At 40.9% G+C, this 15,000-nt stretch overlaps 2 protein-coding genes across 3 annotated transcripts in view; one reads left to right on the top strand and one right to left on the bottom strand.

The window, feature by feature from the left end:
• Positions 1 to 13,161, bottom strand: part of LOC135109695 (uncharacterized) — a 40,154-nt gene extending 26,993 nt beyond the window's left edge. The window contains exons 1-2 of the mRNA XM_064021260.1: positions 13,146 to 13,161; positions 6,131 to 6,212 (exon numbers count right to left, since the gene is read on the bottom strand). The gene's annotated coding sequence lies outside the window, so the exon portion shown is untranslated. The remainder of the gene's footprint in view (positions 1 to 6,130; positions 6,213 to 13,145) is intronic.
• The window catches only part of LOC135109692 (inactive dipeptidyl peptidase 10-like), a 160,771-nt gene that overhangs the window by 22,559 nt on the left and 123,212 nt on the right, over positions 1 to 15,000 (top strand). For both annotated transcript variants that reach the window (XM_064021250.1, XM_064021251.1), the window contains exon 2: positions 6,663 to 7,337. In XM_064021250.1, coding sequence (XP_063877320.1) covers positions 7,236 to 7,337 — 102 coding nt within the window. In that variant the 5' untranslated portion in view covers positions 6,663 to 7,235. The remainder of the gene's footprint in view (positions 1 to 6,662; positions 7,338 to 15,000) is intronic.

The raw sequence follows: 15,000 nt of genomic DNA on the forward strand, positions 1-15,000 counted from the left end.
GGTGTCATTGAAAAAAGCCAAAAAATAAAATTGGTGTTTTCTCCGTGTTCAGTGTGTCGTTTTTTGACAGTATTTTGATCCTTGTGTGTCACATATGTTGCTTTTGCACCTTAGGAGACCTTTTGGTCTCCACTGCTCACGTTCAGCCAAATTATCTGTGTGTATACGTCCGTGTGAGTGTGTGAACGTGTGTGGGTTCACGTTTTCATCGCATCATGTGTACCTGACTTGTAAGTACGTGCGTGCGTGCGTGCGTGCGTGCGTGCGTGCGTGCGAGTGTGTGTGTGTGTATGTGTACATGACAGCATGGCAGTTTGAGGCATGGTGTTTGTTTGCACTAACTCGGTGTTTTCTTTTCCGTGTTATCTTATTACGTTTTCTATTAACAATAAGGGAGTGCCAAGGGTCCCGGTGTGGGTGGTCACGCTTCAGCCTGGCTGCCTGACGCAACACAAACGATTACCGAGAGAAGAAAAAAAAAACATCAGATTGTCAAGTAAATTAACTTCACTTCCACTCACACTTTGCAAGGAAAAGTCGCCCCAGTGAGTGTCTCAATGAGTGCTACAGTTTGCAACACAAAACCCTTCAGTGCACGGCTTGTTTCCCAGTATCGGTCAACCACCTCGCGTTTTCTCTCAGACTTTACGGGATTGACTAAAGTAATTGATTTTTTTTTTTTTTTTTTTTGAGAGATGATGCCACACGGTCCCAACAATGACAGTCTTCAGTAAGATGATCTGATGGAGGACTATATTATATTCCACACTTTTCCTAAGACAACGAATGAACTAAAAGCATCACCCAATAGCAAGTAAAGGAAACCAACAAACACAACTGAGCCTTTTCTATCAACATACCTTTTTTACAAACTCACAGGCAAGATACTTCTAATAAGCAAATCTTTTCGTTTTAATTCTTTTTTTTTTTTTTTTTGAGGGGGATTAATAAAAAAATAAAGAACTTGTTTTTGTTATTAATAATATATTTTACGAGATTTGGCTCTTGATAAAAATATTTTGTCGGAGCAAAAGAACGACTCATTAGTTGTAAAAATGAGCACAGAAAAGGCTTTGAAATTTAAATTAGGAGACACACACACACACACACACACACACACACACACACACACACACACACACACACACACACAAAGAAATTTCCTATAATGAGTCAACAGCCAAACAAAATCACACACACACACACACACACACACACACACACACACACACACACACACACACACAAAGAAATTTCCTATAATGAGTCAACAGCCAAACAAAATCACACACACACACACACACACACACACACACACACACACACACACACACACACACACACACACACACACACACACACACACACACACACACACACACACACACAGAGAGAGAGAGAGAGAGAGAGAGAGAGAGAGAGAGAGAGAGAGAGAGAGAGAGAGAGAGAGAGAGAGAGAGAGAGAGAGAGAGAGAGAGAGAGAGAGAGAGAGAGAGAGAGAGAGAGAGAGAGAGAGAGACTAATGGAAGAGATAATGGAGGGTAGCGAACACCTGATTACAGTTAGCAGGTGAGCAGCGTTGTATTCTCTCTTAATCAGCATCACAAAGAGAATCTGCAGCTTCCCACACACCTGGCGAGACGCACTAATCACACTTACAGGATACATCTTTGCACACCTTCACCTTCCGCACAAACACATCACCACCCAAACAACGCCGCCACGCCACCCAGGCACCTCACACCTCAACGCACACGCCTCGCAGGTGACTAGATTGCATGACACCTTAATTAACACGCCAGGTAGGGAACACTGGTGGGGGAAAACACAAGGGCCGGCATTATGCTCCTGGAAATAAGATGAAGTTCAGAATCAAGTTGAAGTTGGATTTGATCTTCCCTCCGTTTGGTGTTAGTATTATACGATTTAGTGTTGGTCAATAATGTGTTCAGTAGAAAGGAGAGGAAAAGCTGCAGGTTTCTAAATAGTGCATAGATGAAAAATTAGGATAGGGTTTAAAGAAAAAAGCATGAAGGCTCTATAAATTGAAGGCATTATAGAACAATTAAATAAAGAAACGGTTTGAAAGAAAGGCCGGGCGATATAGATCAAAATTAAAATAGGTTTAAATATAAAAGTGCGTAGACTATAAAGTTAAGGCATTACAGAATAATGAAGTGAAGAGACAGTTTGATGAGAAAGGCGGGACAAAGGAGGACAAAATTCAAATAGTAAATTCAAGATAAAAAATAAGATATGGTTTAAAAAAAGGAAAATATATACAATATAGATATCAAAGAAGACTGAAATAAAGAGGCAGTTTGATAGAAAGACGAGACGAATATCAAGGATTTTATAACACTGAAAAATCACGAGGAGGTGAAAATAATAGGGCTTAAAAAGAACAGGCGGTGGGATCTAATCAAAGTATCACACGGAATTGAAGCGAGGATGAGCAGGAAGCGCTCCCCGCCAAGTTGGAGTAAACAGAGAGTCTGGTACAAGTTAAGGTAAAGAGATAAAGTTTAATACTATGCTGAAAGGATCGAGAAGGTTTTAACAGAGAGTTCAAGTAAGAGGAACCAATCAAGTGCGAGGCGGGGATGGGATGTGTATTAGCTCAGGTGTGCCGAGCTGATGAGGCCGCCCCCTTACCTGGTTGGCGTCCATAATGGTGATGGTGATGATGATGATGATGATGATGATGAAATAATAATAATAACAATAATAGTAATAATAATATAATAATAATAATAACAACAACAAATACAACAGCGACAACAACAATAATAACAAATAACAATAACGCTAACAACATTAATTACATACACCATTTCCTAGACGTGTTATTCGCCAGACATGTAATACAGTTCACCCTTGACACTCCAGCCACTAAAACACCTTGCGGCCTCCACCTCCCTCCGCTGCAATCAATCACTCTTCTCCATGAACGTCTGATACACAAAAGTACTCCACTCGCTTTCAGTTGCTGTTCAGACGCTTCATCCCTGATACTCAAATGTTGAAAATACCTTAAAAACAGCCACTTTCTTTCGCTGCTAAATCAGGTTACGTCATTCATTCCCTCTCACGTCAAATATACAAGTGTACTCTAATTGTTATTTCATTATTGCGTACAACACCAAATTAAATAGATAATAATATGTGTTAGTCATTCCACCGCTGGCAGTCAGCGAATATTTCCCTACACAATGAACAGGGCAGATCAGGAAAGGTGAAGTGGTCTGGATTTGTAGGCAGTGATGAAATACGAGAGCACACTGTCCTCCTAGCCTTGAGTCTCCTTCCTTTGTTCTCCTCCTTCTCCTCCTCCTCCTCCTCCTTATCTCGCATCGGTATGTTATTTATACAATTCCTATGAAGAATTTCTTCATATCAAATTCACACAAATATTTTCTTCTACTACTACTACTACTACTACTAGTAGTAGTAGTAGTAGTAGTAGTAGTACTACTTAACTACTACTGTTACTAGTACCATAACGATAAAGGAACATAAAAAAAAAATCAAAGTAAAAACACAATGATCTCACTAAGACAGCTGCCACGAGAGACAGTAAGTCAGTGCTCAGTGGCACGTCACATTTGTCACATTTCAACCACAATATTTACAACTTCACATATTACCAATCCATAACCCACTATTTTTACCAAACAGTTTTTTTTTATTTCATTTTTCACCATATAAGACTTGTATCTGATTAATTTATTTTCGTTTTATTTATTTTTTATTTATAGCTGTACACAGTAAACTAACGAGGAGGGCAGACAAATTAAGATTAGCCACCATGTATGTAGAGAACCATTTACGTAAAAAGACTTTTTTTTTAATGTAAGTCTGAACACTACCTCAGGGACTGCCACGTGTAGGCCTGGCGGCTCCCTGCAGCTTCCCTTACCTCATGTGTGTATGTACTAAGATGGATAGCAAAGCAGGGAACATTGGACGAGGCACAATGATACAAAATCAACTTGCACTTCAGTGGGTACAATTTGATGACGTGGGCATGTTTTTATGTAAGAGGGACACTGGCTTTGGGCAACCAAAGTCCCTAAAGAAAAAGGCAACAACTCTCACTGAAGATGTAACTCACAGATATTCAAGATTTAGAGAACAGGAACAATTGGACAAGACACAACTCAATATAATACAAGATTGATCAGGACTTCAGTGATCACAATTTGATGACGTGGGAAAGTATACTACAACTCCCACTACATATGTAATTGGCAGCTATTCAACTTTTACAGACCAGGGAACATTGGAAGAGACACAACCAAATATTATACAAGATTGATCCCCATGTCAGTGTTCACGATCTGATGACGTGGGCAAATGAGTGTACTACAACTATTAAATATGTAACGCAGATGAATCAGTGTATTTGTCCAACATTTATAGAACTGAGAGCATTGGACGAGACGCAGCTAAATATAATACAAGATCGATTAGCGTTTCGGTGATTAAAATTTGATGACGTAGGCAAGCGTACAATAGCGCCCACTAAATATAGATGTAGAAGGATTCACTGCAGATAATCAACCTTTATGGAACACTTTTTCCCAGTCTTTTGTATAACACTGCATCCATCAGCCCAGGTATATATTTGGGAACACTGACTTAAAGCAACAATCAGAATGGTAAAATGAAGCAGGATATTACGGTTTTATATTCAGATTCAAGTGTTGCCCTCCCCCTCCTCCCTCCTATCTTCCTCTGCCTCGCCACACTGCCAGCGCCCTCTGGTGACCCGCTGCCGGAGATTGTTTGCCGAAATAGAAAATTATTCGTTCACTGTTTTTACATTGGGAATTATTATCATTATTATTATTATTATTATTATTATTATTATTAGTAGTAGTAGTAGTAGTAGTAGTAGTAGTATTATACTTTTTATTTATTTATTTTTTATCATTATTATTATTATCATTATTAGTATTATTACGACAACAACAACAACAACTACTACTACTACTGCTACTACTACTACTACTACTACTACTAAAACTACTACTACTATTATCATCATCATCATTATCCTCACCATCACCCTCACAACTATTATTATTATTACACACACAGTCTCTCTCTCTCTCTCTCTCTCTCTCTCTCTCTCTCTCTCTCTCTCTCTCTCTCTCTCTCTCTAAGTAGGGTACAATCTCTAGAGCGGCGGCGTAGTTGAACAGTTTCCTAAGCCTCTAAAACCGTGTTGAGACAGCGAGCGGCAGGTAGGGCAAGCAAACTGAGCTCCGCCAACTTTGAGGGTCTGATAGTTCGCAGGAGGAGCCACGGACGCAACATATTTAGTACAGGAGCATCACACAAGATGGTGGGAAGGATTTCGTCGTGTAATCCCTCCTTGCTGAGACGTTAAAAAAGGTAGCTTTATTGATTCTGTCTCACGCATTCACTCTCATTCTTTCATCCCTTTCACTGATAAACTCTGGAATTCTCTCCCTCATTGATTTTTACGTTCCTATGAACTAATTGCATTTTTTTCTAGCAAACTTTTATGGGAAGTAAATATCTAGCTAGCGTCGTTCTTTAGAAATATCCTTTATGTATGAAAAAAAAAAAGCCATATTCTTATCAACTCTGCCGCTGTGAGTCTTGAAACACTCAGGGGACGCGATGGGGGACGGGTGATGAGGGTGGTGCAGGAGGCCATTCAAGGTAACACTAAGGCAAACATACGATACTTTGACGAAAAAATAAAACAAAAAATGTGGTGCTGAGGTGCAGACAGGATTATAAACACGCGAGAATCCCAATAGCGTATTCCGTAAACAGTCTGCCTTCACCTCACCTTTACCCTCATCTGTTCCACTTCACCTGGGCTACCTCACCTGAAATTTCCCTCACTACCGAATCCTCCATCACTGATTGATTCAACTAACCAACCATAACACCTCAACCTCTCTCTCTCTCTCTCTCTCTCTCTCTCTCTCTCTCTCTCTCTCTCTCTCTCTCTCTCTCTCTCTCTCTCATAATATGCCACATACTTCCTCACAGGCAACTACCACCACATCTCAAGGTTATAAACGCATGCCTTCCCTAATCTCGTGAGTCTGGGTTAGTGGGGCTGGCTGAGGGTCTGGCTGGCACTTACCTCTCATTAGTGGACAGGTGAGGCCGGTCAGACAGGTGCGCGATAAGGCAGGTGAGCGTTCCGTGAGTTGAAGTGTTCGTGACTGGGAACAAAGGTGATTGAAAGCGGTGATTAATTTTGTGTGTATCTCAACATTTCTCTCTCTCTCTCTCTCTCTCTCTCTCTCTCTCTCTCTCTCTCTCTCTCTCTCTCTCTCTCTCTCTCTCTCTCTCTCTCTCTCTCGGTGTGATAAAGTGTTATCCCATTTTCTTTGAGTGATGTGCTGCCGTGCTTCACTTGCTTCATTTTCTATGCTATCATCTATATTCCAGAACTTTTAATGACTTGTTTGAACTATACTCTCTCTCTCTCTCTCTCTCTCTCTCTCTCTCTCTCTCTCTCTCTCTCTCTCTCTCTCTCTCTCTCTCTAAGTGACGGCAAACCATTAAAACTTCCATAGGTTTCGTAAAATCAAAGAGAAAAAATAGACTCAAAGAAAACTTTTAACGGGTGACTGCAGCATTTAACCGAGTGTGGGGTTCCTTACTTGCAGATACGAAACGTGATGAAACACTGCAAATAATACGATAAATCACAAGAAAATCAAAGACATAAATAACCTTACATGCCTGATGTGTCTTAATTGAATAAAACACATTAATATATAAGGAAAATTAGAACTATATATATCTATATATTTGTAATACATAAGATATGTATATTTTTCTTGCGAGAATAAATGAACTTTCACTTAAAAAATATATATAATCTATTTTAAAAAACAATCTGAGAGAAACGTGTGGACCAATAAACTAAGTAAACACAGACACTTAAATAAAGAGAGATAAAAAACAAAACTAAACAAGGAAAAAAAAAGCTTCATACGTGCTCCGAACAAGACGACGAAGCTTAAACCCGCGTAAATAAACAACTGAAAACACGAAAAAGCATAAAAAGCAAACAAACCAGTAATAACAACAATCGTAAACAACCGCAAACAAAACACGAGTGAAGGAAGGATGAAAAACCACGACCGTGAACACGTGGACGGAGCAACGCCGCGGTAATCTCGTGACGCGGCGTTGACGGAGGTAGTGACGCAATCGGTGACGGCGGGAGAAGAGGAATGAGTCACATGAACGGCGGAGTTCGAGGGGGGGACGCCGGCGGCATGAGGGCTGAGGGGGAAATGGACGCCGTGCTGCTGGGACGGACACGGACGCTCAAGGTGAGTTGTGTTCCTCCTCCCTCTAATTAACAGCAAGGTAATAGCGAGGCACTTTCACAAAATGTCTCTTTTTTTTTTTTTTTGTGCGTGTGTGTGTGTGGGGGGGGAGTAAACAGTGCGTGTTGGTTGTGTGTTTTGTTGTTGTTTTTTCTGTTTTATATTTCCAATGATGTCTAGATAGTATACTTAGTGAGGTTTATTTGTGTGTGGTTTAGTGTTTGTACATGTCGCCTTGCGGATGGTCAGTTTTGTTTCAGTTTGTTTTGGTTACACACACACACACACACACACACACACACACACACACACACACACACACACACCTCCCTACCCTGTTGTGATCGCTCCTAATAAAAACATCGCTTCCACAACACACCATCAAGAAAACTATAAATTTAATTCCCAACACTGATCTCCAAAACAAAGCACGATTAAGAAGATTGAAACTAAATAACTGCACAATGACAAAACAAAATAAACTAATCAAGACAAGCAGGCGTGAATAAACAAAAAATAACAACAACAACACCGTAACTATACACACCACACTTAATTATAAGAGATAATAAAAATAATCAATCACAAACACCTTATTTTCTGTTCACTTTACCGCAGACTTACTCATATTTCCTGTATGTAACATGGCCATATATCATAGAAAACGGGCTGCTATCCACGAACACCTCGAGGGAAAACGGGAGAGGGGAGGCGAAGAAAAAGAGCGCCCAAGGGAGACGGAGAAAGAAAAAGAGAAGGGGAGGAGGAGAAAGATGGTGAGAGGCTGAGAGAAAGGAGAACTGGGTACAGCTTGATGGAGAGAGAGAGAGAGAGAGAGAGAGAGAGAGAGAGAGAGAGAGAGAGAGAGAGAGAGAGAGAGAGAGAGAGAGAGAGAGAGAGAATCATACATACCTACTTACATAGTCATACATACATACACATACGCATATATAAATACCAACAGAGACAGACAGACGCACAGAAAGTTAAACAGGAAACAGAATGCAAGAGAGAGAGAAAAAAAGAAAGAGGAGAGGAAAGAGAAAAAAAGAGGAAGCGACAATAAGGAGAAACGAACTCAAGATAAAAAGAGAGAAAAGCAGAGAAAACAAAAGGAAAACAGTAAGAGGAAGGAAGAAGAGAGTGACGGAAGGGCAGCCACTGAAAGAAAGAGACTGAAGGCCCGGAGGAAAACTGAAATGAGTGAGAGGGAGAGGGAGAGAAAGGAAGGAGATGGGAAGGGGAAGGGAAGAAGGGGAGGAAGGGGAGGAAGGGGGAAGTGAAGGTAGACAGAGAAATATACAGTCTGGTGGATTCTTTCCCTCCTTTCCCTTGGGTATGGATAGGGGGAAGGGAGAGGGAAAGGAGGAGGAGGAGGAGGAGGAGGAGGGTACAGAGATGAAAACAATGGTTGACGTCCTCCTACAAACCACAGGGTAGGAGGAGGAAGAGGAGGCTGTCTCGAGGTTTCAGGGAGAATATCGATTGAGAATGCAAATGAAGCAGTTATATTTGGTGACACGGTGACTAAAGGACAAGGAAGGCAGGGAGGGAAAGAGAAGGAAGGAAGAAAGGAAGGAAGGAAGGGAAGGGAAGAAAAGGAGGAACGAGAGGTGACAAACAAAAAGAGCAGAATATGACACGCGGACGGAGGAGGAGGAGGAGGAGGAGGAGGAGGAGGAGGAGGAGGAGGAGGAGGAGGAGGAGGAGGAGGAGGAAGAGGAGGAGGAGGAGGAGAGGAGGGAAGGAAAGACAGGAAGGTCTCAAGCGGGAAGGGAAGAGGGATGGAGGAGGGAAGGAAGAAGGAAGTTGAGAAGGCAAGATGAAAGGAAGGAATACGATGGTGGAGGAAATTCAAGGAGAGGAAGGAAAGATGGAAGAAGGAAGTGGAAGGAGAAAAGTTAGAACATTCGAAAAATTGAAGGAAAAAGGATGACGTAAAAAAAAATAAAGGAAAGCGAAAACGGAAGAAAAGAGAAACGATAAAAAAAACAGGAAAAATCATGAGCAATGGGAAAGAAAAGATAAGGAAAGGATAAAAGGAAAAATTTAAGTTTAGAGGAGAGAGATAAAGGATAGGAGGAAGAATGAGGGAAAGGAAACGACCTAAATAAACAAGGGAAGAAGAGAGGAGCGAAGGAGTGATGGAAGAAGTAAGAGAAAGGATAAGAGAGACCCATAGAGAATGCAAACGGAAAGAGGGAGAGGGAAGGAAGAGAATAATATACTAACAGCCCAGAGAGAAAGAGAAAGGAAGAGAGGCAGGGAAAAGGAAAAAAAAAGGAAGAGAACAAAGAACTTATGGAAGAATGACAGGCAGAGAAAAGAAAAAATAATAAGCATGTGAAGAGGGAAGAGGGACAAAAACTAGAAACAGTGAGTGATGCAAGATAGAGAAAGAAAGGAGTAAGGGGAAAAAAAAAGGAAAACGTTGCATGGCAGAAAGAAAGGAGGAAGAGAGGATCAGACAGGGATAAGTGATGGAAGAGAGGGGAGGAGGAAAATTTAGGGGAAGGCAGATGAGGAAAAACGGAAAAAAAAGGGGGAAGAGGAAAGGAGGGAAAAGGAGAGGATTCAGTGGCGGAATAGAGGGATATGAAAGAAAGAAAAAAGGAGGAACGAGAAGGGAATGGTAGGAAAAAAACGGGGGGAAAAAAATTAGAAATACTGGGAGGGACAGAGGGATATGAAAGGAAGGAGCGTGGAGGAGGGAAATAAATGGAATGTTGGGAAAAGGGAGAGAAGGAAAAAGAGAGAAGTAAATGCCAGAAGGGAGGTATATGAAAGAGGAGGAGAGGTGGGGTGACGAGGAGGGAAAAAGTAAGACTGTAACCTTGAGAAAGAGCGAAGTGTGGGATTAGATGAAGTTCACAAAGCACCGTCATTAAGGTGTTAATTACGTGGCAGGTGTTCTGTTTACCACCTCTCTCTCTCTCTCTCTCTCTCTCTCTCTCTCTCTCTCTCTCTCTCTCTCTCTCTCTCTCTCTCTCTGTTGATGAATAAACGTCGACTTCACCGCTCTTCGTCCGATCAGCGAGGTTAAGCAACGGTGGGTCTGGTTAGTCCTTGGATGGGTGACCGCCTGAGAGCACCAGATGTAGTTGGCATTTCAATTCTCTCTCCCTACCTACCTACCAACCTACATATGTCTATCTATAGATTTATCCATCTATCTATCTATATATCTCTAATGATGGCAAACAACATCCTACTTCCGAAACTTTAAAAATAGGAGTAAAAATTTCCTCAGGGCTTCATTTTTCTCTCCTTTTTTGTGAAGTATTGATTTTATTCAGTCTATACACCTGCCTCTGATGGAATATTGATTGGTCTCAGTAAATACCTGGCTAATTATTCCATGGTGAAGGAGAGGAGCAGTCTATCCACCTGTCTGTCTCTGTATAAGTAGATACACGCGGGTAGGGAGGTAGAGACAATTAGACAAACACGCATGCAGATAGATAGGAAAACAGGTAGATAGCACGTACATAAGCAGACAGGTAGCTATAAAAAGAGGAAAATAGACAGACAGGTAAAACAGATAGATAGATAGATAGATAGATAGATAGCTTATGTACTTTCTCTCTCTCTCTCTCTCTCTCTCTCTCTCTCTCTCTCTCTCTCTCTCTCTCTCTCTCTCTCTCTCTCTCTCTCTCTCATCGTGCAGTCACCAAGGAGTGGCTGATGAGATGGGTGAATATTTTACTTTATGCTAATGTGACTTGCAATAAGCTTACCGCGCCGTGCCATCTCTCTTTTTCTCGTTACCACACTCCCATCACCACACTCTCTATTCAACCCCTCTCCACTCCACTCCTATTCCTTCCCATCGCACTCCACTTTCCCACATCACATTCCGCTGCACTACGTCCATTTAAACCACATTCCACACACACATACACACACACACACGCACACACACACAGGAACACACCACACCACCATGTATATTCCACCTCGCCATATCATACTCCACACTACACCGTAAAACCTTCACATAAGCCACAGTGCACGCAATAACACCACATAGCATCTATCCACCATCCACATTACCACCACACCACACTACACTACACCGTACAAACATCACGCAATACAGAATACACAAACAGCTTCCACATCACCACATGACACCCTACCACCACCCACATCACCTCTCCAGTCATCCACACCGTCTACACCTTCCCTGCACGCCCTCACCTCATCACCACACCCCCACCATACTCAGTAAACAGGTATACAGTGTTCCCTCATTCCACTCCTTTAGCATGCAAATGAGATTTATATTAGCCTTCACTGACTGACTAGTGAAAGAGGTATTATGCTTATCACCCTCTCCCCACTCCCTCTCTCTCTCCCTCTCCCTCTCTCTCTCCTTCCCTGTCTCTATTGCAGTTTACTATTCATCAGTTTTCTCGCCCCCACCACTTGTATACAGCGTTTTTCTGGCAAGTCTCTCTCTCTCTCTCTCTCTCTCTCTCTCTCTCTCTCTCTCTCTCTCTCTCTCTCTCTCTCTCTCTCTCTCTTACTGCCTATATCATACTACAATGGTCTTTCTCCTCCTGCTATCCTGTGCTGCAAGGGCGCTGGGTGGGGAGAAGCACTGGTGTTTACTATCTTACTTCAATGTTCACAAAAGACGATCTTAGCAGTAGTAGTTGTTTTTATTTTCACTGTTTTAATTTGTTATGTTATTCTACTTGTTTGCCGCGTAAGTATACATCGGTGAAATTTTAAATGTTTGCTTTCTTTTAGGATAATTTACAGAATTTCTGTGTATATGGTATCTTAATCTAACATGAAAACAAAATTATTAGAAATGTGAAGAGCGGAATGAAGCTACTCTGAATTACGGTTATGAAAATTCTTAGGATTTGTAAGAATGCTATAAATGTCAAAATCTTGTATTAGGATAAATAAGATCTTCAGAAACTTCCGGAGCTGAGTGATTCTAAAGAGAAATATGATCACATTGATTTTCCAATGAAGATCAATGTCACAGTCTTGAAAAGGAAAGAAAAAAAGGAGTTTATGAAGATGGAAAACATTAAAATCTTACAGTATGATAAACATGATCTTCAGAAAGTTCATGAGCAGAATAAAAATAAACAAAAAAGTGATCACATTAATTCCCAAATGCAAATATGTCACAATCTTGAAACATACAAAAAAAAAAATATATATATATATATATGAAAGCAAATATCAAAATCTGACAATGGGAAGGAACTAAAATCTAAAAATATTTCGAGATTACTGAAACAAGAACTATGACGCGAATTCTTAATGCTTACGAAGAAAATATCATTCTTGAGACAGGAAGAAAAAATATATAAATAAAACAAATGACAGTCTTACACAACAGGAGCAAACTAGTGAATGATCTGAAGGAAAGTCAGTGAGTCCCAATCGTTAAAAAAAACGAAAAATCAGACAGTAGATTAAAAAATAATGTACGTAGCTGAATGAAACCAATCGATCAGTTCCATGAATTCTTAGGCAATGGGCAGAAAATATATGTGTAAAAAATAACATGGGTAAAAAATTAGTAAAATAAATGATGTAGTCAAAACGCTTATAAATAAAATACAAGACATAATCTTACGACAGGTATGAGCTAAAAAAAATCTCCATAAAAGTCGGGAGGTGAATGAAGCAAGACAGAGCCACGACCACATGAACTGTTGAGTGTTGAGGCGGCGCAAGGAGGAGGCGGCGAGCACATGTAATGCGAGGCGGGGAGTCGGTCATTAATACAAAAAAGCAGCATTAAAGAGGAAGCACGGACGAACTCCACACCTCAGATCTCACCTGGAATACGCCGCGCAGGTGAGGCGTCTTGACACACACACACACACACACACACACACACACACACACACACACACACACACACACACACAGGAACAAAGCTTGGTACTCACTGCTGGCGCCACCTGGGGAGAATAAAAGGAATATTGATAGTCTACATAGGAAATTGTGGTTTTGATTATATGCATTTATTTGTTATCTTAATATAAATTCCACAAAAAGGAAGCCGCCTTCTTGACAGTAAATACATCAAGTCCGTGAGTTTTCTGGTACTAAAAAACGAATACGAAAAAAAAAAACTGTTAAACATGAAATTATTTTGAAGAATTCTTTCGTGCAAATAAATATCAAAACAAATAAAAACAAAACAAAACAAGTAAAAGTCTGCTTAAGTTATCGCTCCCAATGAGACAAATAATGATAGAGAAGAGTCTGGCCAATTCACTTCCTCACACTCCTCTTTCCAAACTGTTCAAGTCCTAGGAAGAGAGATAAAGAGAAACAGAAAGTACTAGTAGTAGTAGTAGTAGTAGTAGTAGTGGTAACTGAAGCCGTAGGGTGGATAAACATAAAAAAAAATAGTAAGAATGGCTATTTAAGTCGAAACAAGGAGAATAAGCAGAAACAGATGCAGACTCCCTGAACTCATCAATGTACTAATGAACTACTCTATATTAACATCTTCCTAGGGACCAAGAAAGAAGTGAGAGCGCGAGACATGGAGAGAGTTGTCAGACACTGCTTTTTTTACCGAGACATTTCGTACAATATAAACATCAATACTCTGGGCAGCTGTACACACAAAGCCTTCACTCTTGTAGGCACGCTCTTCCCTACCAAGATATTCCGGGAAAAGCATTTTGTCTCGACCTGAAAAGTTAACTGTGGGGTATGGTGATTGTATGGCGGTGTATGTCACGCTCCAGTTCCTCTCTTCTCTCTCTCTCTCTCTCTCTCTCTCTCTCTCTCTCTCTCTCTCTCTCTCTCTCTCTCTCTCTCTCTCTCTCTCTCAGACACCTGCGATATAATTAGAAAGGGCATCTTGTTTCCCCTGAAATAATTAATTAGAGAGAGAGAGAGAGAGAGAGAGAGAGAGAGAGAGAGAGAGAGAGAGAGAGAGAGAGAGAGAGAGAGAGAGAGAGAGAGAGAGAGAGAGAGAGAGAGACGGACAAACAAAACACACATACATACATACATACCCAAACAGGTAAACGAACAGAGAGAGAGAGAGAGAGAGAGAGAGAGAGAGAGAGAGAGAGAGAGAGAGAGAGAGAGAGAGAGAGAGAGAGAGAGAGAGAGAGAGAGAGAGAGAGAGAGAGAGAGATGCTATACTGTTTGCTTACGCCGTAATTGAGTATCAGATGAAGCCCGGTAATGGAAGGGGAGAGAGGAAGTGTGTTAGATATCGCTTCGGGGAGGAGGAATGGGGAAGGAGGAATGGGGAAGGAGGAAGGGGGAAGGAAAGAATGGGAACAGGGAAGAATGGAGGGGAAGGTAGAGTGTGATGGAGGGAAGGAACATTTTATGGGGCGTATATTCACACAGCATACTGAATAAAGGAAGGCAGCAGAAAGATAAATAGAGATGCGTGAAAAAAAAAAAAGGACGGAGGGAGGTTGTTGATGCTAAGATGACAAAGAGATGAGGAGGAGGAGGAGGAGGAGGAGGAGAGCTTGGAGGGAGAAAATGATGAGAAGAAAGATTAAGGGACACAGAAACAAGGGAGAAATTTTAAAGCTCAAAATTTATTATATACAAATAGTAATAGTAATATAAACATGGTAGTAGTAGTAGTAGTAGTAGTAGTAGTAGTAGCAACAGTGACGATAATAATTTCAACAATAACAATAAAGAC

The sequence above is a fragment of the Scylla paramamosain genome, chromosome 19 (assembly GCF_035594125.1).
Source record: "Scylla paramamosain isolate STU-SP2022 chromosome 19, ASM3559412v1, whole genome shotgun sequence".
NCBI classification, from domain to species: domain Eukaryota; kingdom Metazoa; phylum Arthropoda; class Malacostraca; order Decapoda; family Portunidae; genus Scylla; species Scylla paramamosain.